The sequence below is a fragment of the Neoarius graeffei genome, chromosome 24, assembly GCF_027579695.1.
Source record: "Neoarius graeffei isolate fNeoGra1 chromosome 24, fNeoGra1.pri, whole genome shotgun sequence".
NCBI classification, from domain to species: Eukaryota; Metazoa; Chordata; class Actinopteri; order Siluriformes; family Ariidae; genus Neoarius; species Neoarius graeffei.
Genome location: NC_083592.1, coordinates 14,465,308 through 14,490,595, shown reverse-complemented (window position 1 = coordinate 14,490,595; position 25,288 = coordinate 14,465,308). Strand labels below are relative to the sequence as shown.

General features: G+C 47.6%; 1 protein-coding gene across 1 annotated transcript in view; it reads left to right on the top strand.

The window, feature by feature from the left end:
- Window positions 1-24,459, top strand: part of trpm6 (transient receptor potential cation channel, subfamily M, member 6) — an 89,558-nt gene extending 65,099 nt beyond the window's left edge. Inside the window, exons 34-38 of the mRNA XM_060908016.1 lie at window positions 18,179-18,261; window positions 18,350-18,555; window positions 18,663-18,714; window positions 23,724-23,833; window positions 24,394-24,459. Coding sequence (XP_060763999.1) covers window positions 18,179-18,261; window positions 18,350-18,555; window positions 18,663-18,714; window positions 23,724-23,833; window positions 24,394-24,452 — 510 coding nt within the window. The 3' untranslated portion in view covers window positions 24,453-24,459. The remainder of the gene's footprint in view (window positions 1-18,178; window positions 18,262-18,349; window positions 18,556-18,662; window positions 18,715-23,723; window positions 23,834-24,393) is intronic.
- The last annotated feature ends 829 nt before the right edge of the window (window positions 24,460-25,288 follow it).

The window sequence follows — 25,288 nt, the reverse complement described above, 5'->3', positions numbered from 1 at the left end:
TGTAAAATCCCTTAAATTTTCATAATATCAGTGAGGTTTAAGTGTTTTTCACAGACAACATACTGACATCAAAGAAATTATGGCATGAATCGGCTATATTCCAACCTACCTCCCCCACGAGGATAATTTTAGGAGAACCTCATTAATACTCTGATAGGACAGGGTCATGTGACCTTCCTTATTATGAAATTATAGTGGTATATCCCCAGAATTCCCCTGGAAACCCCATTTACAAACACATCAACCCAAAAGATCACCGAAACTTGGGCCAAACAGAGAACATACTCGGTTGCTCACTTTGTGGCCAGGCCATCGGCGTTTAACCCCTCATATCTCCACTGCATGTAGACCAATTTTAATGATTCAAAAAATGTTTTATTGCTACAGAAATTGCCTTTAAATATAACTAAAGTTTATTTGAATAAAATATCAAGAAACACCAGTAAAAGCTGATTAACTGCAACCTGTCGGCTTAAATACGCAGATTCACTCACTGGTGATAATTTGTGACGCCACTGAATACCGGTACCCTACTCCAAACTAAATAGAATATGTATAATATTTTGTCATATTTTATTCTACATCTTCATATTGCTTTGTATTCTGTCATATTCCTTTCTTTTCTCTTGTAATGTATTCTATTATATTATCCTAATTGTCTATCCCAGGGGTTTTCAAAGTGTGGGAGAGTCAGCCCCCCCTCGGAGAGCAAATAAACAACAGCGCCCCCCCTTACAATTTTTATTGTTGCTATACTTAATGTTCCATTCGTATTTTTAAAAAATGGTTGTTGTACACATTTTTATTTTTTATCTTTTTCACATTTTAAACATCTGTGCTTTTTAAAACATCTTGTTTTACACATTTTAAACATCTCATAGCATCGTTAGCTAGCACCTCTTGGCAGACAACACACTGTGGCAGTGGAGCATCTTCAGATCCAGTCCATGAAAATCCAAACTTTAAATAATCGTGGTCATACTTCCTTCTTTTTCCAGTCCCCCAGGATTCTGTGGGCCTTTTTTGTGATTGTTGCGGGCTAAAATGTCTGATGTTGCAGGGGGTTTTCCAAAAAAATTGCGATGAAAGTTGCGGTGTTTTTTAGGTTTTTGTTGCGATTACATTGCGGGAGGAAGTGAAAGTTGCGAGAAATTGTTGCAATTTTCTCTTTTTGTGATTAAAATTGAGTGACGTTAAATATTAAGTTATTACTAAAAAACTATTGATTAAAAAAACAAAGACACTGAGAAATGGTCCTATAAAGAACTTTACCAATATAAAAGATTACCAGGACTACAAAAATGCAGAAAAATAGGCTTTACTTATCCAAATGCACCTGTTGGTTCAAAAGTTAAAGTGCATAGAACCTCACAGCACAACATGAAGTTACCTTAAAATATAATATAAATGCCTCAGCTTTCATGTAAGAAAAAAAAACTATTAATACTAGTACTGTGTGCAGGCAGTCTCTCCTGAAGAGTAAATTAAACAATAATTATAAACTAATAAAATAAATGGCTCAGGCTTCATAGAAGAAAAAAACAATTTGAACAGAATCTCACAGTATGATGCTGAAGCTGCCTAAACAATGGAAAATAAAATACCATTTTGGCAAAAACGTTGGCATCCATTAATTTCTTGTATTAAGTAAAAAAAAAATAAAGTGCACACAGTCCTTCACTGTAAACATAACACACTTTCAGTAACAGAATTTAAGCCTATATAAACACTGACTTGCACATCATGCAATGTTGCTAGATACTGCTGACGTTTTCCAGTCCAAAATATGTTCAAAACCCGCCAAAATGCTCTTGAAACCGCCCAATCTGGCAACACTGCGTGCATGCTGCTTCTCTTGAACGTATACATGGAAGTAAGGCGGAAGGTAGTTTGTCGACGTCACCTCAAGATGACGCCAACGATTGGTCAAATTTGCGGGAAAGTTGCTGTGATTGGATATAATTGCAACACCGCCCTGAATTCGCGGGGATTGGTTGAATTTGCGCTGAAGTTGCAAATCGCAACATCCTGGAGGCTCTGTTTTTTTGCTTGGCCCAGACTCTGTCTCCTCACTCACTGTAGCTTTAGATACTAAAAATCAATCCATTTTGTCTCTGGTAAAGGCTAGCTGAAGTTCGCTAAATGTCCGCAATAGTAACTTATTCTGGTTTATTTTTCCTCACGTTGCGCCCCCCTGAAGAACTCTGGCGCCCCCTGGGGGGGGCGCGCCCCACACTTTGAAAAGCCCTGGTCTATCCTATTCTATATCATAATGTCATGTTCTCTTCTGTTCTGTGACCATACATTCTGTTCTCTATGTTCTATCTTAATGTATACTATCTTGTCATGTTCCAGTCTATTCTATTCTGTCCTAAGTTATCCTATTCTTGACTTGCAAGTGATGTCAAAGCAAAATAGAAACCTGGATGTCAGCCATGTTGGTGGAAATGCAGGGTCAAGCAACATTCCATGCAAAACATAGTCACGTGTGCGCAACTCTCTTTCTTTTCATTGCTTTAAGCATTCTTTTAGCTATGCCATATCTTTGTGCTGTATATGGTTGTGGTCACAACAGTACTCATGACCGTGGCATGTTCCGATTTTTTAGAATTCCGTCCATGATTCGGAAAGAAGGTGAGGAAACTTGTGAGTTTGCAGGCGCTTACGGCTGTATGTGCAGTGGAAGACAGCTTTAGAATAGCAAACCAAGCCAAAACGAGAGACAGGAATCATAGTCAAAGAACAAGCTAGGGTTGGGCGAACAGAGTAACGTGGGCAAAACAAATCGAGGAAACAAGAAAAACACTAGCAAAGGTCAAACAGGCAGAAAGACAGTCAGAGAATAACAAGGCTTGGTATGTATGGAAAAATCAGAATGATACTTCGCAATGTGTGCCTGTGTGACTGGGGTTTAAATACTGAGAAAGGTGATGAGGAAATGAATGTCAACTGAGAGTCAGAAGGCGGGAGATAGAGGGCGCGGTGTGTGCTGGGAGTTGTAGTCCGAGCTGTCCATGTTTGTAGTCTGCTTGTCTCCAGCAGGTATACTGACAGAGCCCCCCCACCCGAGGAGCTACCTCCGGGAGCTATACTCTTTCGGGGGCGTCCTTGACCTCTGGGTGCTGGCTTGCTGGGCTGTTGGGCATGGAAGTCTTGCTTGAGCAGAGGGTCGAGGATGTCCTTGGACTTGACCCAACTTTGTTCTTCCAGCCCATACCCTTCCCAATCTATCAGGTACTCGATCTGGCCGCCTCTTTGCCTGGAGTCGAGGATTTTGTTGACCTAGTAGATGGGTTCCCTGTCAAGGTTCAGAGAATGGTGATCTTGAGTGGGTGTGTTGTCGGAGAGTGGACCTGGGATGACGGGTTTGAGATTGGAGACGTGGAAAGTGGGAGAGACTCTGCTGTGTGGTGGAAGTTCTAGATGATATGAGACATCATTGATGCGCCGTAACACCTTGAAGGGTCCGATGTAGCCTGGTTGTAGTTTCTTACAGGCGTGTGCCTCTTGTAGGTTCTTAGTTGCCACCCATACTCGATCACCGGGAAGATAGGTGGGAGTCTCTCCTCTGTGTTGATCGACATACGTCTTGTACTTGGCACAGACGACCTCTAGCCGCTGATGGACCTCTTCCCAAATGGTTTGGCTGCATTGGAACCACTTGTCTATTGCCTGTACCTAATTTGGTGTGTCATCCCAGGGCAACAAGGGTGGTTGGTAGCCGAGTATGCACTGGAAAGGTGTTAGCTGAGTCGCAGAATGCTTTAGGGAGTTCTGCACATATTCGGCCCATGGCAGGAAACGTGCCCAGTCCCCCTGGTTGCGCATGCAGTAGATTTGCAGGAAGTAGCCGATTTCCTGGTTGGCCCATTCTACCTGCCCATTGGACTGGGGGTGTGTGGCAGCGGGGGCGTGGTCAAGCGCCAGTCTGTGACAGGAGGGCGGAGTCAGGGAAGGTAAGTGGCAGAATCACTACACCTGACGGCAATTAACCTGTTTGTGTGTGTCTTCCCAGTGACTGCGCCCTATTTAAGGAGGGAGAGCGAGAGCAGAGGGGCTCTCTCCCCAATCAGACGACTGGAGTGTGTGCGTGCGTGTGTGGCTGAGAGAGTGAAAGTTTACTGAAAAGTAAAAATAAAAGAGAGTTTGTGAAACCTGATCTCTGTCCTGCCGTCCTCTGTGCTCCACCCTTGCTTAGAACTGTTACAGTGGTGCCGAAACCCAGGAGTGTGGAGCACAGCAGCCTAACAGCCCCATGGAGTCCTCGCCATTTGCTGAACTAGTCCATGCCCTCGCCACGGCCCAGCAGAGCCAGCACCAGGCGCTACTCACCCTCCGAAAGGAGCAGGAACAGCGGTTCGAGGCCCTGGTGTTGGCCCAACAAGAAGATCGAGAGGCGTTCCGGCACCTCCTCGCGTCGGCAGGGTCCACCAGCGCTCCTACCGCGGGCCCGTCTCCCCTCACCGTCACCAAGATGGGCCCACAGGATGACCCCGAGGCATTCATCACGCTCTTCGAGCAAGTCGCCGAAGCCTCGGGGTGGCCGATGGAGCAGCGCGCGGCGCGCCTCCTCCCCCTGCTAACGGGAGAGGCACAGCTGGCCACGCTACAGCTCCCCGCCGACCACCGGCTGGCCTACGCGGACCTCCGCCGGGCCGTCCTCCAGCGCGTGGGGTGCACCCCAGAACAGCAGTGCCAGCGCTTCCACGCGTTGCGCTTGGAGGAAGTCGGCCGGCCATTCGCGTTTGGCCAGCAACTCCGGGACGCCTGCTGGCGGTGGCTGAGGGCCAACAACCACGATGCCGAGGAGATCGTCGATCAGGTGGTGCTGGAGCAGTTCGTCATGCGCTTGCCAGCAGGACCCACGGAGTGGGTCCAGTGCCACCGCCCAGCATCTCTGGATCAGGCAGTCGAGCTGGCGGAGGACCATTTGGCGGCTGTCCCGGCGGCAGGACAGCAGATGGCATCTTCTTTTCTCTTCTCTCCTCTTCTCTCTCTCTCTCTCCCCCTCCTCCTGTGTCCCGTCCTCGCCTCATTCCCCCACCACGGAGGCGGGGGCCGGCACCACCCCAGCCGGCCTGCTGCACCCTCAGTGCCCTCCCATTTCTCCCTTCTGTGTCTGTCTCTCCCCCACCTCAGGTGAGTGAGCCCCAGATCACCGGTGCAGAGGGAAAGCCCGGGCTGGTTTGCTGGCGCTGCGGGGAGCCGGGCCACCCTCAACAGCAGTGCACGGCGATGGAAGTAGGCGTGGTGGTTCGGATCCCCGACGCGCCAGAGGCCGCCCTCGATTGGGCCGGAGCGTATCGCATACCGGTGAGTATCCAAGGGGATACATATCAGGTGTTGGTAGATTCTGGTTGTAACCAGACCTCAATTCACCAAAGCCTGGTGCAAAATGAGGCATTGGGGGGAGCACAGGGGGTGAAGGTGTTGTGTGTGCACGGGGATGTTCACAGCTACCCTTTGGTGTCGGTCCACATTTTTTTCAGAGGGGAAAAATTTATAGTGAAGGCGGCGGTTAATCCTCGCCTTACCCACTCTTTAATTTTGGGGACTGATTGGCCGGGATTTCGGGGTTTAATGACATGCTTAGTAAAGAGTGGGTCCTGCCATTTGACAGGGGGAGGTCCCGGTGTCACTTTGGCGGGAGCAGCTGTCACAGAGCCGTCTACATCATCTCCGTGTCAGAGTGAGGAGCCGTCGGCTCCTCTTCTCTCTATTGGGGAATCCCTCGCGGATTTCCCATTAGAACAATCGCGAGACGAGACTCTGCGACATGCGTTTGACCAAGTAAGAGTAATCGATGGTCAAACGGTCCAGCCAAACGCCACCCCGTCCTTCCCCTACTTTGCGATTATGAAGGATAGGTTATACCGAGTGACGCAGGACACTCAAACTAAAGAGCGAGTCACGCAGCTTTTGATTCCGAAGAGACGCCGGGAATTGGTATTCCAGGCGGCTCACTTTAATCCCATGGCTGGACACTTGGGGCAGGATAAGACACTAGCCCGAATAATGGCCCGATTCTATTGGCCGGGGATTCGCGGCGATGTTCGTAGGTGGTGTACGGCATGCCGCGAATGCCAGTTAGTAAATCCAGCGGCCATTCCAAAAGCGCCTTTGCGCCCCCTTCCGTTGATTGAGACCCCGTTTGAGAGAATTGGGATGGATCTCGTCGGGCCATTAGATCGGTCAGCACGAGGGTACCGCTTTATATTAGTTCTGGTGGACTATGCAACGCAATACCCGGAAGCAGTGCCTCTGCGCAATATCTCAGCACGCAGGATTGCAGAGGCACTCTTCCGCGTCATCTCCCGAGTCAGAATCCCGAAAGAGATTCTGACTGATCAAAGCACTACATTCATGTCACGGACACTGCGCGAACTGTATGGGTTATTGAGGATTAAGCCGATCCGCACCAGTGTGTATCACCCACAAACGGACGGTTTAGTGGAACGGTTCAACCGCACCCTCAAAAATATAATTAAAAAATTCGTAAGTGAGGACGCACATAATTGGGATAAGTGGCTCGAGCCCTTGTTGTTCTCAGTGTGAGAGGTTCCCCAAGCCTCCACGGGGTTCTCCCCGTTCAAATTATTATATGGGCGTAAGCCGCGCGGCATCCTAGACGTGCTGCGGGAAAATTGGGAGGAGGGACCTTCACAAAGCAAGAACGAAATTCAATATGTTATGGACCTGCACGCAAAACTCCACACGCTCACCCACTTAACCCAGGAGAATTTGCGGCAGGCCCAGGAACGGCAAGCCCGCCTCTACAACAAGGGTACGCGCCTTAGGGAGTTCACCCAGGGAGAAAAAGTACTCGTACTGTTGCCCACTTCGAGCTCTAAATTGATCGCCAAGTGGCAAGGTCCCTTTGAGGTCACACGGCGAGTCGGGGACGTCGACTATGAGGTGAGGTGAACGGACAGGGGTGGGGCGCTACAAATTTACCACCTCAATCTCCTTAAACTCTGGAGGGAGGAGGTCCCCATGGCATTGGTGTCGGTGGTTCCGGAGAAGGCGGAGCTGGGTTCGGAGGTCCAAAAAGGGGCATTGACATCACGTACCCCTCCGGTCCCCTGTGGAGACCACCTCTCCCCGACCCAGCTCACGGAGGTCGCCCAGTTGCAGACCGAGTTTTCGGATGTGTTCTCGCCCCTGCCCGGTCGCACTAACCTCATAGAGCACCACATTGAGACGCCCCCGGGGGTAGTAGTGCGTAGCCGCCCTTACAGACTACCTGAACACAAAAAAAAGGTGGTTCGGGAAGAACTTGAGACCATGCTCGAAATGGGCATCGTTGAGGAGTCCCACAGTGACTGGAGCAGCCCGGTGGTCTTGGTACCCAAGGCCGACGGGTCGGTCCGGTTCTGTGTGGACTATAGAAAAGTCAATGCGGTGTCTAAGTTCGATGCGTACCCAATGCCTCGTATTGATGAGTTGCTCGATCGACTCGGCACTGCTCGCTTTTATTCGATGCTGGATTTGATGAAGGGATATTGGCAGATCCCCTTGACTCCACTTTCCCGAGAAAAAACGGCCTTTTCCACACCGTTTGGTTTACACCAATTCGTCACACTTCCGTTTGGGCTGTTTGGGGCGCCCGCTACCTTTCAGCGGCTGATGGACAGAGTCCTCCGCCCTCATGCCACTTATGCGGCCGCTTATCTAGATGACATCATCATCTATAGTAATGACTGGCAGCGGCACCTCGAACATCTGAGGGCCGTCCTTAGGTCGCTGAGGCGAGCGGGGCTCACAGCCAACCCAAAGAAGTGTGCGATTTGGCGGGTGGAAGTACGGTATCTGGGCTTCCACTTGGGCAACGGGCAGGTGCGTCCCCAAATTAATAAGACGGCAGCAATTGCGGCCTGCCCGAGGCCCAAGACCAAAAAGGGGGTGAGACAGTTCCTGGGGCTGGCTGGCTATTACCGTAGGTTTATACCTAATTATTCGGACGTCACCAGCCCGCTGACTGATCTCACTAAAAAGGGGGCACCAGATCCGGTCCAGTAGACGGAGCAGTGCCAGCGGGCTTTTTTGGAGGTAAAGGCTGCACTGTGTGGGGGGCCACTTCTACACTCCCCTGACTTTTCTCTCCCCTTTGTGTTGCAGACCAATGCGTCGGACAGAGGGCTGGGGGCAGTTTTGTCCCAGGAGGTGGAGGGGGAGGACCGCCCCGTCCATCAGCAGGAAGCTGTCAGTGCATGAGGGGTGCTACAGCACGATAGAGAAAGAGTGTCTGGCGATCAAGTGGGCGGTCCTTGCCCTCCGTTACTACCTGCTGGGGCGCCCTTTCACCCTCTGTTTGGACCATGCGCCCCTCCAGTGGCTCCACCGCATAAAAGATGCCAACGTGCGGATCACCTGTTGGTATCTGGCACTCCAACCCTTCAATTTTAAGGTGGTCCACAGGCCGGGGGCACAGATGGTCGTGGCGGACTTCCTCTCCTGTCAAGGGGGGGAGTCGGCTGCGGGCCGGACGGCCGCCCGGCCTGAGTCAGGTGGTGGGGGTATGTGGCAGCGGGGGCGTGGTCAAGCACCAGTCTGTGACAGGAGGGTGGAGTCAGGGAAGGTAAGTGGCAGAATCACTACACCTGACGGCAATTATCCTGTTTGTGTGTGTCTTCCCAGTGACTGCGCCCTATTTAAGGAGGGAGAGCGAGAGCAGAGGGGCTCTCTCCCCAATCATATGACTGGAGTGTGTGCGTGTGTGTGTGGCTGAGAGAGTGAAAGTTTACTGAAAAGTAAAAATAAAAGAGAGTTTGTGAAACCTGATCTCTGTCCTGCCGTCCTCTGTGCTCCACCCTTGCTTAGAACTGTTACAGGGTGGTAGCCGGATGTGAGGCTAATGGACACCCCCGACCTCTCCATGAAGCCGGACCAGAACTTGGAGATGGATTGTGGGCCTTGGTTGCTGACAATGTCTTCAGGGATGCCGTAGTATCGGAATACTTGTAGGAAAAGAAGCTCAGCTGTTTGTGCGGCCGTAGGGATACCCAGAAGAGGGATGAGCCTCAATGCTTTCGAGAACCAGTTGATGGTGACCATGATTGTGGTATTGTTTTGTGATGAAGGAAGGTCTGTGATGAAGTCGATCACCAAGTGTGACCAGGGTCACTGCGGGACAGGTAGTGGCATGAGTATGCTGGCTGGAGGAACTCAAGGAACTTTGGCCTGGGCACAGTCAGAACAGGAAGAGACGAACTGGTTGAATTCGGTCAGCATGTTGTCCCACCAATACCTATTCTTCAGCATCTGGTAGGTACTTTGACTGTTGGGGTGACGAGTGGCAGGAGAGGAGTGCACCCAGGTGATGAGTTTGCTGCGTAGATGTGCTGGCACAAAGAGAAGACCAGATGGGATGTGATTAGGTACAGATTGTAGTTGAGACTTATGGATTTCACTGTCCAGATCCCACGTGATGGATTGTATGAAGTGCTGTGTCGGGATGATGAGTTGAGGTTCTGTGTCTTTGGAAGATGGTTCTACAGCCCGGGACAGAGCATCCGCCTTGGTGTTCTTGGACCCTGGTCGGAAGGAGATAGAGAAATTAAAACAGGTGAAGAACAGCGCCTACCTGGCCTGATGTGGATTCAACCTCTTGGCCTTCTTGAGATACTTTAGGTTCTTATGGTCGGTTAGGATGATGAACCTATGATGAACACTGGTTGGAGTTGCTCCCTCCAACCAGTGTCGCTATTCCTCCAAGGCTAGTTTGATGGCCAGCAGCTCGCGATTGCCCACATTGTAATTTGTCTCAGCAGGGGTTAGCTTCTTGGAGAAGAAAGCCACTGGGTGTGGTTTCAGCTTTTCCCCAAACCACTGGGACAAGATGGCTCCTACTCCTGTGTCGGAGGTGTCTACCTCCACGATGAACAGTTTCGTGGGGTCTGGATGCTGGAGAATCAGAGCTGACGTGAAGGCGGTTTTCAGCTTGTTGAAGGTTTCTTCTACCTGAGGATTCCATCAGAGGCACTTGGGACCCTTTTTCAGGAGACTGGTCAATGGAGCGGCCAAGGTGCTGAAGTTCCTGATGAAACGGCGGTAGAAGTTGGCAAAACCTAGAAATCTCTGGAAGTCCTTGACTGACTTAGGTTGGGGCCACAAAGTAATGGCCGAGACTTTGGTTGAGTCCATGCTGATCCCTTCTGAGCTAATGATGTAGCCCAGGAAGGAAATCTTGTCTTGGTGGAATTCACATTTTTTGGCTTTGACATAGAGGTGGTTCTCCAGCAACCATTTGAGGATAGTTCTGACATGGCCCTGATGACTGGGGAAATCTGAGGAATAGATCAAGATGTCATCTATGTAGGCAATGACATATTTTCCCAGCATGTCCCACAGCTGGAACATGCTGGGAGGCGAAGATAGGCCATACGACATGACCCAGTATTTGAAGTGACCAGTGGTTGTGCTGAAGGTGGTCTTCCACTCATCACCTCGTTTAATCCGGATCTGGTTGTAGGCATTTCAAAGATCCAGCTTGGAAAACACCTTGGCCGATCTGAGTTGCTCCAGAGCTGCCAGAATCAGAGGGAGAGGATACAGATATTTAACAGTGACATCATTACAGTGGTGCTTGAAAGTTTATGAACCCTTTAGAGTTTTCTATCTTTCTGCATAAATATGACCTAAAACATCATCAGATTTTCACACAAGTCCTAAAAGTAGATAAAGAGAACCCAGTTAAACAAATGAGACAAAAAATATTATACTTGGTCATTTATTTATTGAGGAAAATGATCCAACATTACATATCTGTGAGTGGCAAAAGTATGTGAACCTTTGCTTTCAGTATCTGGTGTGACCCCCTTGTGCAGCAATAACTGCAACTAAACATTTCCGGTAACTATTGATCAGTCCTGCACACCAGCTTGGAGGAACTTTAGCCCATTCCTCCATACAGAACAGCTTCAACTCTGGGATGTTGGTGGGTTTCCTCACATGAACTGCTCGCTTCAGGTCCTTCCACAACATTTCGATTGGATTAAGGTCAGGACTTTGACTTGGGCATTCCAAAACATTAACTTGATTCTTCTTTAACCATTCTTTGGTAGAACGACTTGTGTGCTTAGGGTCATTGTCTTGCTGCATGACCCACCTTCTCTTGAGATTCAGTTCATGGACAGATGTCCTGACATTTTCCTTTAGAATTCGCTGGTATAATTCAGAATTCATTGTTCCATCAATGATGGGAAGCCATCCTGGCCCAGATGCAGCAAAACAGGCCCAAACCATGATACTACCATCACCATGTTTCACAGATGGGATAAGGTTCTTATGCTGGAATGCAATGTTTTCCTTTCTCCAAACATAATGCTTCTCATTTAAACCAAAAAGTTCTATTTTAGTGGTCTCATCCGTCCACAAAACATTTTTCCAATAGCCTTCTGGCTTGTCCACGTGATCTTTAGCAAACTGCAGACGAGCAGCAATGTTCTTTTTGGAGAGCAGTTGCTTTCTCCTTGCAACCCTGCCATGCACACCATTGTTGTTCAGTGTTCTCCTGATGGTGGACTCATGAACATTAACATTAGCCAATGTGAGAGAGGCCTTCAGTTGCTTAGAAGTTACCCTGGGGTCCTTTGTCACCTCACCGACTATTACACGCCTTGCTCTTGGAGTGATCTTTGTTGGTCGACCACTCCTGGGGAGGGTAACAGTGGTCTTGAATTTCCTCCATTTGTACACAATCTGTCTGACTGTGGATTGGTGGAGTCCAAACTCTTTAGAGATGCTTTTGCAACCTTTTCCAGCCTGATGAGCATCAACAACGCTTTTTCTGAGGTCCTCAGAAATCTCCTTTGTTCATGCCATGATACACTTCCGCAAACAAGTGTTGTGAAGATCAGACTTTGATAGATCCCTGTTCTTTAAATAAAACAGGGTGCCCAGTCACACCTGATTGTCATCCCATTGATTGAAAACACCTGACTCTAATTTCACCTTCAAATTAACTGCTAATCCAAGAGATTCACATACTTTTGCCACTCACAGATATGTAATATTGGATCATTTTCCTCAATAAATAAATGACCAAGTATAATATTTTTGTCTCATTTGTTTAACTGGGTTCTCTTCCTTTACTTGTAGGACTTGTGTGAAAATCTGATGATGTTTTCGGTCATATTTATGGAGAAATATAGAAAATTTTAAAGGGTTCACAAACTTTCAAGCTCCACTGTAAGCCCTCTATAGTCTATGCAGGGCCAAAGTCCACCTCCTCGTTTCTCCATGAAGAAGAAGCTGTCCAAGGCAGGAGATTTCAACGGCCTGATGTAACCTTGTTTGAGAGCCTCTTGGATGTACTGTACTCTTCCATGGCAGCGTGTTCTTTCTGGGAAAGGGGATAGATGTGACCTCGTGGTGGTGCCATGCCTGGCAACAGCTCAATGGTCCAGTCGCAGGGCCTATGCAGTGGTAGTCCGCAGGCCTTCCCCTTGCTGAAGACCTCAGAAAGATCCTGGTAGCATTCTGGAACATTATCCATGGGGTCAGGGAGTGGGCTTTCAACTGAGGTGGAGGAAACGATGAGTTGGGGATGAGAGAGGCAGCTCTGAAAGCACGTAGGTGACCACTAGAGTATCTCCTTGTTCTGCCATGAGATGAGGGGATCATGCAGTTGTAACCAGGGGTAGCCGAGGATATCATGATGGTCAGTGGTCGTGATGTACAAAGACATTAGTTCGTGATGTGGGGCCCCCACTTGTATCTGCAGCAGCTGTGTCCGTGATGTGACTAGGCTGTCGCCTATGGGTCCGCCGTCGATAGTCCGGATGCTAAGCGCACTTTGCAGAGAGGTGACTGGCAGGTTGAGCAAGGGCTTTGCTGATGAAGTTCCCCTCTGCTCCTGAATCTATGAAGGTGGATAGGACATGAGTGGAGGCCACCATCTTCAGTAACACTGGGATTTTTAAGGATTTAGAGTTAAGTTTTCTCACCAGACTTTGGCCTGGAACAGGTCTCTCAATTGAGGTTCCCTGGGCAGGTCAAACTGGGCAGTGTTGGATATCATGACTGGCACTCCCAAAGTAGATGCACAAACCCTCCTTGCACCTTCTGGCATGCTCAGCGCGGGACAACCATGTGCATGACAGCTCCATGGGTGTGTGGTCCTTGGGAGGCAGCGTTGGCTTCTTCTCCATGAGGAGCGAAGGCCGGTGCTTCAACAGTTGGTCTAGACATATGGCCAGTTCAATCAGGGCATCAAGTGAGAGATTCTCATCCCTACATGCCAGCTCGCTGAGTATTTCAGGGCGCAGTCCCTGGCGAAAGACTGCTTTGAATGCTGGGTCATTCCATCCCCTGGAGGCTGCAAGAGTCCTGAAATCCAGGGCATACTCAGCGATGCTTCTGGTGCCCTGTGAGCTGGTGAGAAGGCTTTCCCCAGCTTTGATTGCCTCGGGCTCGTGATCGAATACCTTCTTGAATAGTGAGAGGAACTATTCATATGACTCCGTTGGCATTCCACCTTTGTTCCAGATGGCTGTAGCCCAGTGGAGTGCTTTGCCGGTGAGGAGAGACAGAAATTTAGTGATTTTTTTTTTGTTGTTGTTCTTCTGGAATATCCAGCATGGTGGCAAAATACAATGAACATTGTAACAAGAAGCCCTTACATGCGGCGGGATCGCCAGTGAACTTTTCTGGTGCAGGGAGTTGCAATGTCGAGTGAGGAAGAGATTCAGTGCGCGCTAGGAGGGCCTGCGACAAAACAGTTGTTAGCTGCGTCATCCTGGTATTCAGATCAGCAAGCATCTGTTGATGTTTTCCTAGCAGTCGCCCTGTGCGTTGAGAGTCGTCTGTTTGTGATCCTCTGCTACATCCATGCTGGTGAAGTATCCTGTGAGTTTGCAGGCATTTACGGATGTATGTGCAACAGAAGACAGCTTTAGAATAGCAAACCAAGCCAAAACGAGAGACAAGAATCATAGTCAAAGTACAAGCTAGGCTCAGGTGATCATCAAACAGAGTAACATGGGCAAAACAGAAATCGAGGAAATGAGAAAACACTAGTAAAGGTCAAACAGGCAGAAAGGCAGTCAGAGAATAACAAGGCTTGGTATGTATGGAAAAACCAGAACGATACTTCACAATGTGTGCTTGTGTGACTGGAGTTTAAATACTGAGACAGATGATGAGGAAATGAATGTCAGCTGAGAGTCAGAAGGCGGGAGATAGAGGGTGCGGTGTGTGCTGGGAGTTGTAGTCTGAGCTGTTCATGTTTGTAGTCTGCTCATCTCCAGTGGGTTTATTGACAAAACTCTGAGGCTTAGTACAGAGAGGAGATGAGCATGGCTGAACAACATCAGCAGGGCTGATCTAACAGAGGCTAAAACCAAAACACCTTGTGTTTGCAGTAATCATTTTATCTCAGGTGAGATTCAAAAGCTTTCTTGATAATACCATGGAAGAATTTATTTTGTCTCGTCTCGTCTCGTCTTCTTCCGCTTTATCCGGGACCGGGTCGCGGAGGCAGCAGTCTAAGCAGGGAAGCCCAAACTTCCCTTTCCCCAGACACCTCGGCCAGCTCCTCGGGAAGAACACCGAGGCGTTCCCAGGCCAGCCGAGAGACATAGTCCCTCCAGCGTGTCCTGGGTCTTCCCCGGGGCCTCCTCCCGGGGGGACATGCCTGGAACACCTCCCCAGGGAGGCGTCCAGGAGGCATCCGAAAAAGATGCCCGAGCCACCTCAGCTGATTCCTCTCGATGTGGAGCAGCAGCGGCTCTACTCCGAGCTCCTCCCGAGTGACTGTGCTTCTCACCCTATCTCTAAGGGAGCGCCCAGCCACCCTGCGAAGGAAACTCATTTCGGCCGCTTGTATCCGCGATCTTGTCCTTTCGGTCATTACCCAAAGCTCATGACCATAGGTGAGAGTCGGAACGTAGATCGACCGGTAAATTGAGAGCTTCGCCTTTTGGCTCAGCTCCTTCTTCACCACAACGGACCGGTAAAGCGACCGCATCACTGCGGAGGCTGCACCGATCCGCCTGTCGATCTCACGCTCCATCCTTCCCTCACTCGTGAACAAGATCCCGAGATACTTAAACTCCTCCACTTGAGGCAGAACTTCTCCACCAACCTGGAGAGGGCAAGCCACCCTTTTCCGGTCGAGAACCATGGCCTCGGACTTGGAGGTGCTGATTCTCATCCCAGCCGCTTCACACTCGACTGCAAACCGCCCCAGTGCATGCTGAAGGTCCTGGTTTGAAGAAGCCAACAGGACAACATCATCCGCAAAAAGCAGAGATGAAATCCTGTGGTTCCCAAACAGGATTCCTTCTGGCCCCTGGCTGCGCCTAGAAATTCTGTCCATAAAAATTATGAACAGAACCGGTGACAAAGGGCAGCCCTGCCGGAGTCCAACATGCACTGGGAACAGGTCTGACTTACTGCCGGCAATGCGAACCAGACTCCTGCTCCGTTCGTACAGGGACCGGACAGCCCTTAGCAAAGAGCCCCGAACCCCATACTCCCGAAGCACCCCCCACAGAATACTACGGGGGACACGGTCGAATGCCTTCTCCAGATCCACAAAGCACATGTGGACTGGTTGGGCAAACTCCCATGAACCCTCGAGCACCCTATGAAGGGTATAGAGCTGGTCCAGTGTTCCGCGACCAGGACGAAAACCGCATTGTTCCTCCTGGATCCGAGGTTCGACTATAGGTCGAATTCTCCTCTCCAGTACCCTGGAGTAAACCTTCCCTGGGAGGCTGAGAAGTGTGATTCCCCTATAATTGGGGCACACTCTCCGGTCCCCTTTCTTAAAAAGAGGGACCACCACCCCAGTCTGCCACTCCAGAGGCACTGTCCCTGACCGCCACGCGATGTTGCAGAGGCGTGTCAACCAAGACAGCCCCACAACATCCAGAGACTTGAGATACTCAGGGCGGATCTCATCCACCCCCGGTGCCTTGCCACCGAGGAGCTTGCAAACCACCTCAGTGACTTCGGCTTGGGTAATGGACGAGTCCACCTCTGAGTCATCAGCCTCAGTCTCCTCAGTGGAAGACATGACGGTGGGATTGAGGAGATCCTCAAAGTATTCCTTCCACCGCCCGACAATGTCCCCAGTCGAGGTCAACAGCTCCCCACCCGCACTGTAAACAGTGTTGGCAGAGTACTGCTTCCCCCTCCTGAGGCGCCGGACGGTTTGCCAGAATTTCTTCGAGGCCGACCGATAGTCCTTCTCCATGGCCTCCCCGAACTCCTCCCAGTTCCGAGTTTTTGCCTCCGCAACTGCCCGAGCTGCAGCACGCCTGGCCTGCCGATACCCGTCAGCTGCCTCGGGAGTCCTGGAGGTTAACATGGCCCGATAGGACTCCTTCTTCAGCTTGACGGCATCCCTTACTTCTGGTGTCCACCACCGGGTTCGGGGATTGCCGCCACGACAGGCACCGGAGACCTTGCGGCCACAGCTCTGAACAGCTGCGTCCACAATGGAGGTAGAGAACATGGTCCACTCAGACTCAATGTCCCCCGCCTCCCTCGGAAGCTGGGAAAAGCTCTCCCGGAGGTGGGAGTTAAAGACCTCCCCGACAGAGTGCTCGGCCAGACGTTCCCAGCAGACCCTCACCATACGTTTGGGCCTGCCAGGTCTGTCCAGCTTCCTCCTCCGCCAGCGGATCCAACTCACCACCAGGTGGTGATCAGTTGACAGCTCAGCCCCTCTCTTCACCCGAGTGTCCAAGACATAGGGCCGGAGATCAGATGAAACGACTACAAAGTCTATCATTGACCTCCGACCTAAGGTGTCCTGGTGCCACGTGCACTTATGGACACCCCTATGCTCGAACATGGTGTTCGTTATGGACAAACCGTGACTAGCACAGAAGTCCAATAACAAAACACCACTCGGGTTCAGATCGGGGAGGCCGTTCCTCCCAACCACGCCCCTCCAGGTGTCACTGTCATCTCCAACGTGAGCATTGAAGTCCCCCAGTAACACAATGGAGTCCCCAGTCTGAGCACTCCTCAGTACCTCTCCCAGGGACTCCAAGAAGGCCGGATACTCTATACTGCTATTTGGGCCATAGGCACAAACAACAGCAAGAGCCCTCTCCCCAATCCGAAGGCGCAGCGAGGCGACCCTCTCGTTCACTGGGGTAAACTCCAACACATGGCGGCTGAGCTGGGGAGCTATAAGCAAGCCCACACCAGCCCGCCGCCGCTCACCACGGGCGACTCCAGAGAAGTGGAGAGTCCAGCCCCTCTCGAGGAGCTGGGTTCCAGAGCCCAAGCTGTGCGTGGAGGTGAGCCCGACTATCTCTAGCCGGTACCTCTCAACCTCCCGCACAAGCTCAGGCTCTTTCCCCCCCAGCGAAGTGACATTCCATGTCCCAACAGCCAGCCGCTGTGTCCGGGGATCAGGTCGTCGAGGCCCCTGCCTTCGACTGCCACCCAATCCACATTGCACCAGTCCCCTACTGCTACCTCTGTGGGTGGTGAACCCACAGGAGGTCGGGCCCACGTCAGCTCTTCGGGCTGAGCCCGGCCGGGCCCCATGGGCAAAGGCCCGGCCACCAAGCGCTCGCATACGGGGCTCGTATGCGAGCGCTTGGTGAATTTATTTTGTGTTGCTAGAATTTTGGTATAAAATGAGCATTCTCTTGTCGTAGTTCACTTGGTCGTTGTTATAATTTTAACACGTGTATTACCATTTTGCTTCTAGAAGCGCCAGCAAAATTATATGATAGAAACAATCCAGACTGGGCACCCACTCAGAAAATGGGCTATGTTTCGTCCAAGGTCAGACTTGATTTTTCGGCAGCCAAACCAGATAGAACATGATATCTGGGTACTTGAAGGTCAGTAGAAGTGTCTTATCTTCAGAAAAGTCTGATTTTTTAAAATAATATGAGTCAAACCCACACATATCTATCTTCTCTTTATATCAAATCTTCACTTGACCATTCAAATCATGGTAATATTGAGAAAATTCAGCATTGTTTACAGACACACTTTCAGCGGCTGCCATCCTAGTTGCTTTGTATATCCATCATCATGGCGGATGCTCATGACATAATGCATTTTGATCACGTGGTTGCAAGTAATCTGTTCTATCCTATATGATTCTCTATTTCTATCCATAATGCATTATACTGTCATTCCGTTCCATATCTATTGATATTATTATTTAATATTCTCTTTGTTTTACCAACTATTCTGGTAGGAAATCCAGCAGCAGAGAGCAGCCCAAAAGCTCATGCAGGTCTTCAATCAAGTCAAACCCAGCTCTATTCCTCATTCCCCCATGTGAGTTGAAATACTGCAGAAGTGTCCATGTGTGCTTGGAGAGCACACATGGACACTTAAACAAGTGCCCCTTGTGTCCCTTCCTTAGATTTCTGGATATGTCCCTGCTATACTGGCAGACTAAAGGCCAGTGGCTTACCATAGAGCGGAGCATGAGCAGTAACTTCATGAAGTACAACAATAACACAGGAGAAGAAATCACGCCCTCTTGTGGCCTGGAAGAGACAGTGTTGGCTTTCTCACACTGGACTTATGAGTACACAGGCAAAGAGCTGCTCATACTTGACTTGCAAGGTCTATATATAGTCTTTATTTGTATGCACTTGTCTCTATATACACAATTCCTGTCAAATGATGTTCAACACGAATGTTGTATTCAATACAGCTGTCACTTTTCTCAGGTGTGGGGGAGGAGCTGACAGACCCCTCTGTGATCAGAGCAGTTGATAAAAGGTTAGTTTTCTTGAACAGATATTGTGTAACTTCAGTAGAACATGCTGTACAGATGTAGTGTGTTTCATCTTGATCAAGATTCTATGGAGTAAAATTATCTGTTTGAACACCTTTACAGTATTTCGTTACTTGGAGCCACTTGGTTCTCCTTGAGCTTTTCCACCGATTGTGTTCGTTTATGGATGTCCTTCAGTTTAACATTTATCAGTCTTAGACGGGTCCATTTAACCAGAATCCAACCCATTTTACTAACAGTGATTAGTAATAATATTAGGTCTGTACAGTGGGGAAAATAAGTATTTGATACACTGCCGATTTTGCAAGTTTTCCCACTTACAAAGAATGGAGAGGTCTGTAATTTTCATCGTAGGTACACTTCAACTGTGAGAGACAATCTAAAAAAAAATCCAGAAAATCACACTGTATGATTTTTAAATAATTAATTTGCATTTTATTGCATGAAATAAGTATTTGATACAATATAAAAACAACTTAATATTTGGTACAGAAACCTTTGTTTACAATTACAGAGGTCAGACGTTTCTTGTAGTTCTTGACCAGGTTTGCACACACTGCAGCAGGGATTTTGGCCCACTCCTCCATACAGATCTTCTCTGGATCTTTCAAGTTTCGGGGCTGTCGCTGGGCAACACGGGAGTTTCAGCTCCCTCCAAAGATTTACTACTGGGTTCAGGTCTGGAGACTGGCTAGGCCACTCCAGAACCTTGAAATGCTTCTTACGGAGCCATTCCTTAGTTGCCCTAGCTGTGTGTTTCGGGTCATTGTCATGCAGGAAGACCCAGCCACGACCCATCTTCAATGCTCTTACCGAGGGAAGGAGGTTGTTGCCCAAAATCTTGCGATACATGGCCCCATCTATCCTCCCCTCAATACGGTGCAGTCGTCCTGTCCCCTTTGCAAAAAAGCACCCCCAAAGTATGATGTTTCTACCCCCATGCTTCACAGTTGGGATGGTGTTCTTGGGGTTGTACTCATCCTTCTTCTTCCTCCAAACACGGCGAGTGGAGTTTATACCAAAAAGCTCTATTTTGGTCTCATCTGACCACATGACCTTCTCCCATGCCTGCTCTGGATCATCCAGATGGTCATTGGCAAACTTCAGACAGGCCTGGACATGTGCTGGGTTGAGCAGGGGGACCTTGCGCGCGCTGCAGGATTTTAATCCATGACAGTGTACTGTGTTACTAATGGTAATCTTTGAGACTGTGGTCCCAGCTCTGTTCAGGTCATTGACCAGGTCCTCCCGTGTAGTTCTGGGCTGATCCCTCACCTTTCTCATGATCATTGATACCCTACGAGGCGAGATCTTGCATGGAGCCCCAGACCGAGGGAGATTGACAGTCATCTTGAGCTTTTTCCATTTTCTAATAATTGCGCCAACAGTTGTTGCCTTCTCACCAAGCTGCTTGCCTATTGTCCTGTAGTTCATCCCAGCCTTGTGCAGGTCTACAATTTTGTCCCTGGAGTCCTTAGACAGCTCTTTGGTCTTGCCCATGGTGGAGAGGTTGGAGTCTGATTGATTGAGTGGGTGGACAGGTGTCTTTTATACAGGTAACAGGTTCAAACAGGTGCAATTAATACAGGTAATGAGTGGAGAATAGGAGGGCTTCTTAAAGAAAATCTAACAGGTCTGTGAGAGCCAGAATTCTTGCTGGTTGGTAGGTGATCAAATACTTATTTCATGCAATAAATTGCAAATTAATTATTTAAAAATCATACAATGTGATTTTCTGGATTTTTTTTGAAGATTCTATCTCTCACAGTTGAAATGTACCTAGAATAAAAGTTACAGACCTCTCCATTCTTTGTAAATGGGAAAACTAGCAAAATCGGCAGTGTATCAAATACTTATTTTCCCCACTGTATATGTGAAATTACCCAATATGGATGGTTACATTTTATAGTGCAGTGCTGTTGAAATCTGATTGGTCAGAAAATATTGATCAGTTTTCTATTACAGCAATTTTGACACAGGTTTATATAAATGTGCCCGTTACATGTAATACATTTACATTTCAAAACAAAGAAAAATGTACAGTGTAATTGTTGATGTGGTGAGTTTTTCTCCAGTGAGGGGGGGAAAGAAAAGCTTCTCAGAGATAAAGTAAAAGCATGCTGGATGTTGTATTTCACAATTTTTTATTAACAAGACATTTTTTGTGTTAACTTCAAAAGAAAGTTAATAATGATTTTTTATAACCATTATACCATTACATTACTGGCATTTAGCAGATGCTCTTATCCAGAGTGACATACAACACACCCAGAGCAGCCTGGGGGTTAGATGCCTTGCTCAAGGGCACTTCAACTATTCCTGCTGGTCCAGGGAATCAAACCAGCAACCTTTTGGTCCCAAAGCTGCTTATCTAACCATTAAGCTATGGCTTTCCCCATAGCCATGAGGACTTACATCACGTGTCTCGGAAAACAAGAAACTCGCGGAGACGACCAGATCAGCGGTATACAATGCCTGTACAATCAGCATCCTGTTATATGGGAGCGAGACCTGGACAACTTATGCATATCAAGAGAAGAAACTGAACTCTTTTCATTTGCGCTGCTTATGTCGCATCCTTGGAGTGTCCTGGAAGGACAGGGTACCAAATACAGAGGTGCTGTCCCGTGCTGGCCTCCCTTTGATGTATACACTCCTGAGACAACGCAGACTATGCTGGCTTGGCCATGTTCATCACATGGATGATGGGCGCATCCCAAAAGACATCCTGTATGGAGAACTGGTGACTGGGAAGAGGCCCACTGGCTGTCCGAAGCTGCATTACATGGATGTTTGCAAGCACGACCTGAAAGCCATAGGCATCAACATCGAGAACTGGGAGGAAACAGCGGACAATTGCACCAGCTGGAAATGTGTCCTGAAAGAAGGCCTCAAAAAGGGAGAAGAATCACTGACCAAGCAAGCCAAGGAGAAGTGTTCCCAGAGGAAGAAGAAAGGAAGCAACCCTCAAAACACAGAGATGGTCTACATATGTGCCAAATGTGGAAGATCATGTCTCTCCTGCATTAGACTAACCAGCCACAGTCGAAGTTGCACCAGACACTGGAACCCGCAACCAGGGCACACCACCATAATTGACATGACTGATGGAGGCCTACTACTACTAGCGATAACTTGTTTCACAGACATTCCACTAGTGCTGTAATCAAGACCACCTAAACCAAGACCAGGTCATGACCAAGATCAAGGTGTATCAAGACCAAGACAAGACCAAGATTTTGAGGGATTGAGATCAAGCCAAGACCAAGACCAAGGCAGGGCGAGACCGAATCAAAACCAGGACCAGACCGGGTGTGAAGGGGGTGGGGGAAGGGTGACAGCCGTTAACAGTCATGAAAATTTCAAATTAGCAATGAGTCATGTTATTGGTCACATTTGAGGCAGGAAGTTTTACATCCAATCACAGTAACAATGTTAACAAATAAATCAGACAATGCACAGGCAGTTTAGTGAAATCCCCGCAGTTGTGGTCTTGACCAGTCTTGAAATAAAATCCAGAGTCCTCTATGTCTGAGACCGAGACTGGACCGAGTAAAAACATGGTTAATTTCCTAGCCCGTTTCCGGTTGAGAGTACGTCGTGCACGTTCTGGCTGCCACTTCTCACCGGAGCTTTTCTGTTTTTTTATTTTATTTTATTTCTTTTTCTATTTTTTTTTCTGTGTGTTTGTGTAGTTTGATGTTTGTCTGAGTGTTTTCTCCACCGGTTGTGGGGTAGCTCCGGACCTATTTTTGGGTGTCGGTTCCCTCCAGGCCTTGGTTCGCCATGGGCGATGCCTGCGCTCCTAGCTGTGGACTGCATTGAGCTCGTTGTTCATTTTACTTCATGGTTGTCCAGCGCTCTGCGCTAACGCTTGACGTGATGTTCCAAGCGATGTTGCTCGGTGGTGTCACGGCGGCTGTGCAGGCGGTTTGGGACACACCAGCGCTCTGTGTGGCGGAGCTTCTCTGCTCGCTTTGTGGATCCATGGCGTGGTGTTCGAGTGATGTTGCTGACAGCGTCACGGCGGCAGTGCTGGAGATGTGGGACTTGTTTTCATGCGCCTTTTGGTGGGACTGTGGCTGCTACACCACGGGAATTACATCCTGACCCCACTGGTGGACTTTTTACTTTTTATTTTTTATTAATTTATTTTTTATTTTATATATATATATATATATATATATATATATATATATATATATATATATATATATATATTTTTTTTTTTTTCTTTCTTTGTCTATTATTTATCTGTTGCTGTATCTGTGTGTGTGTGTGTGTGATTGTGTGTGTGTGTGTGTGTGTTTGAACTTCCTGTGAAGCGTCTTTGAGTACCATGAAAAGCGCTATACAAAACAGATGTATTATTATTATTATTATTGATTCCAAGACGAGACTGAGACCTTCAAAAAGTGACTGATCCAAGACTGATCTCAAGTACTAAATTCCACCACATTGAATGTAATTATAAATGAATAAAGTATGCCATTTTTCTGTCAAGAGCTCTCCAGCACAGAGGAAGGGTCCATTTGCTAAGATTCGTTTGTAGTCAAGGGTCAAAAGCAGCATAGAAAACATGAGAGCAAACAAATCTAAAGCACAAGCCAGAGTGAGCACAGTACAAAAACCAGGTATCAACATTATAATCCAAAACCATTAAGGACTAGGCAAAAGGCTGAGAACTTAAATGAATGGGAGGCAAACTGTAAAGCTGTGAACTCTGGTGATGGTGCCCTCTGGTGGCTTGGAGGGGAAATGTCAGCAAATTGTTGTGGCATACGAGGAATGAAAGACTTCACCGTGTGCTGTTTAAAGAAAATGAATTCAGTTCAGGTTGGAGGTCTAACTCCGCTCTGCACCAAGCCACCTGCTCGTACATTATTTTCCTATGACAGCGTGGCCCCAAGTGTTTTATTCCTTACTAATCATAAAACACATGATTTTCTTGTGTGTATAATATGGTGGATGAGTATGATCTTTGCTTTTGTAGTTCATCCAAAAATTTGCCATTTGGCTCAGCCACTTTGGATGACAGTTCAGTCAGGAACTTTGTCCTCAAACATACCTGCAACTCGTGCTGCAAGAAACTTGGCCTTACAGGTGAGCTCTCATCCCCCTGTTCTCAGAAAGTGTGTCTGAACTACTGAACTAGTCATCTAGTGAATAACAAAACTGCACATTTCAAATCAAACAAGTAAAAAAAGTTAATTCCATTAAGCCAGAAGGTGAGAACAACAACAACAATATAAAAAAAAGTCTTAATGAGCTGGAAATCATTGCATCAGCGTGACTACAAAAGCATGCAACGTGGAGGTGGGGCTTCCTATGTTTGGCATGTTGAGTGCTGTCTTTGATTACATATTTAATAGCAAGGAACAAAGTGTGTTCACTTTGATTAGATATTAATCATTATATCAAAGTTGAGACGAGTCGACAGTCTCGTATCGAGAGAGAGCACTCTGTTCAGAAGTGCATTGAAAAAAAATCCTAATGAACACAAATATATGCCACTGAACTTGTTCAATGGTTCATACATGCTTTTTGTTCTTTTCAAGATGCATAAAAATTATTCATTATAAATCTTCATATTAGAGCTCGTGTAGTGTCATTCATTTATTCATGCCCATTGTGTGTGTGTGTGTGTGTGTTTGGCTCATCAGATTTTACAGAAGAGCAGCAATCATCACCAGCCTCTGAAGAACATGTCAGCACATGTTGACCTTTGCCCCAGAAATGTTTTTTTTTCCCCACTTGGTGCATTCATGCTGAATTTTTAACCTTAACCCATGAAACCATCAAGAAACGCAAAATGATCCACTGTCGTATTGTTCATGCCACTTTTGCACATCACACAACACAATCTGTGATTTCTGCCATGAGTTCATTCCTCATATGGAAGTTTAAAGGATGTTGTTCATAGCTCTGGGAAAGATTTGTACAAATATCCTACAACTTTATAGCAATCGTAAACTTTTTGTCAATGTACAGAATGTGAACGTAGACTGTTGATCTGGAGAGATAATATTACATTTCTGTTAAAACGTAAGATATGAACAATACAGTAATCTGAAATGAAATGCATGAGCAGGAGTACAGGTGTTCCAAAGTAGCCAGTAAGTGTGTATCTTTATATTAATGGTAGGCATATCAGGTGAAAATTCAATCCAAATTGCTTGAGATATTACAAATTAAAGATTGAAAAAACAGCTTAAATTTTATAAAACTGTCATAATATTCTGTATGAGGATCACATGGTCCAAAATGGGCCTCATTAACCAATGAGATCAAATGTTTTTTCTTAATTTTTTTCCCAAAATATTTACATGAAAATTGGCAGGCACATAGATGGTTGTATACTGAATACGAAGTTTGAAATATTAGTTTAAACAAATTATGTAAATTAGTATTTAATTAGTATTAATTATGCTAATTAGGTAAAACATTAAATCGGTACACTCAGTTGAAAAAGTCATAAACGATTATTTCTAATACCCTCTTTGTGCTCTGTAGGGTTTTGTATTTCTCAAAAGTAGGGCCTACTAGTGTTTATATTAA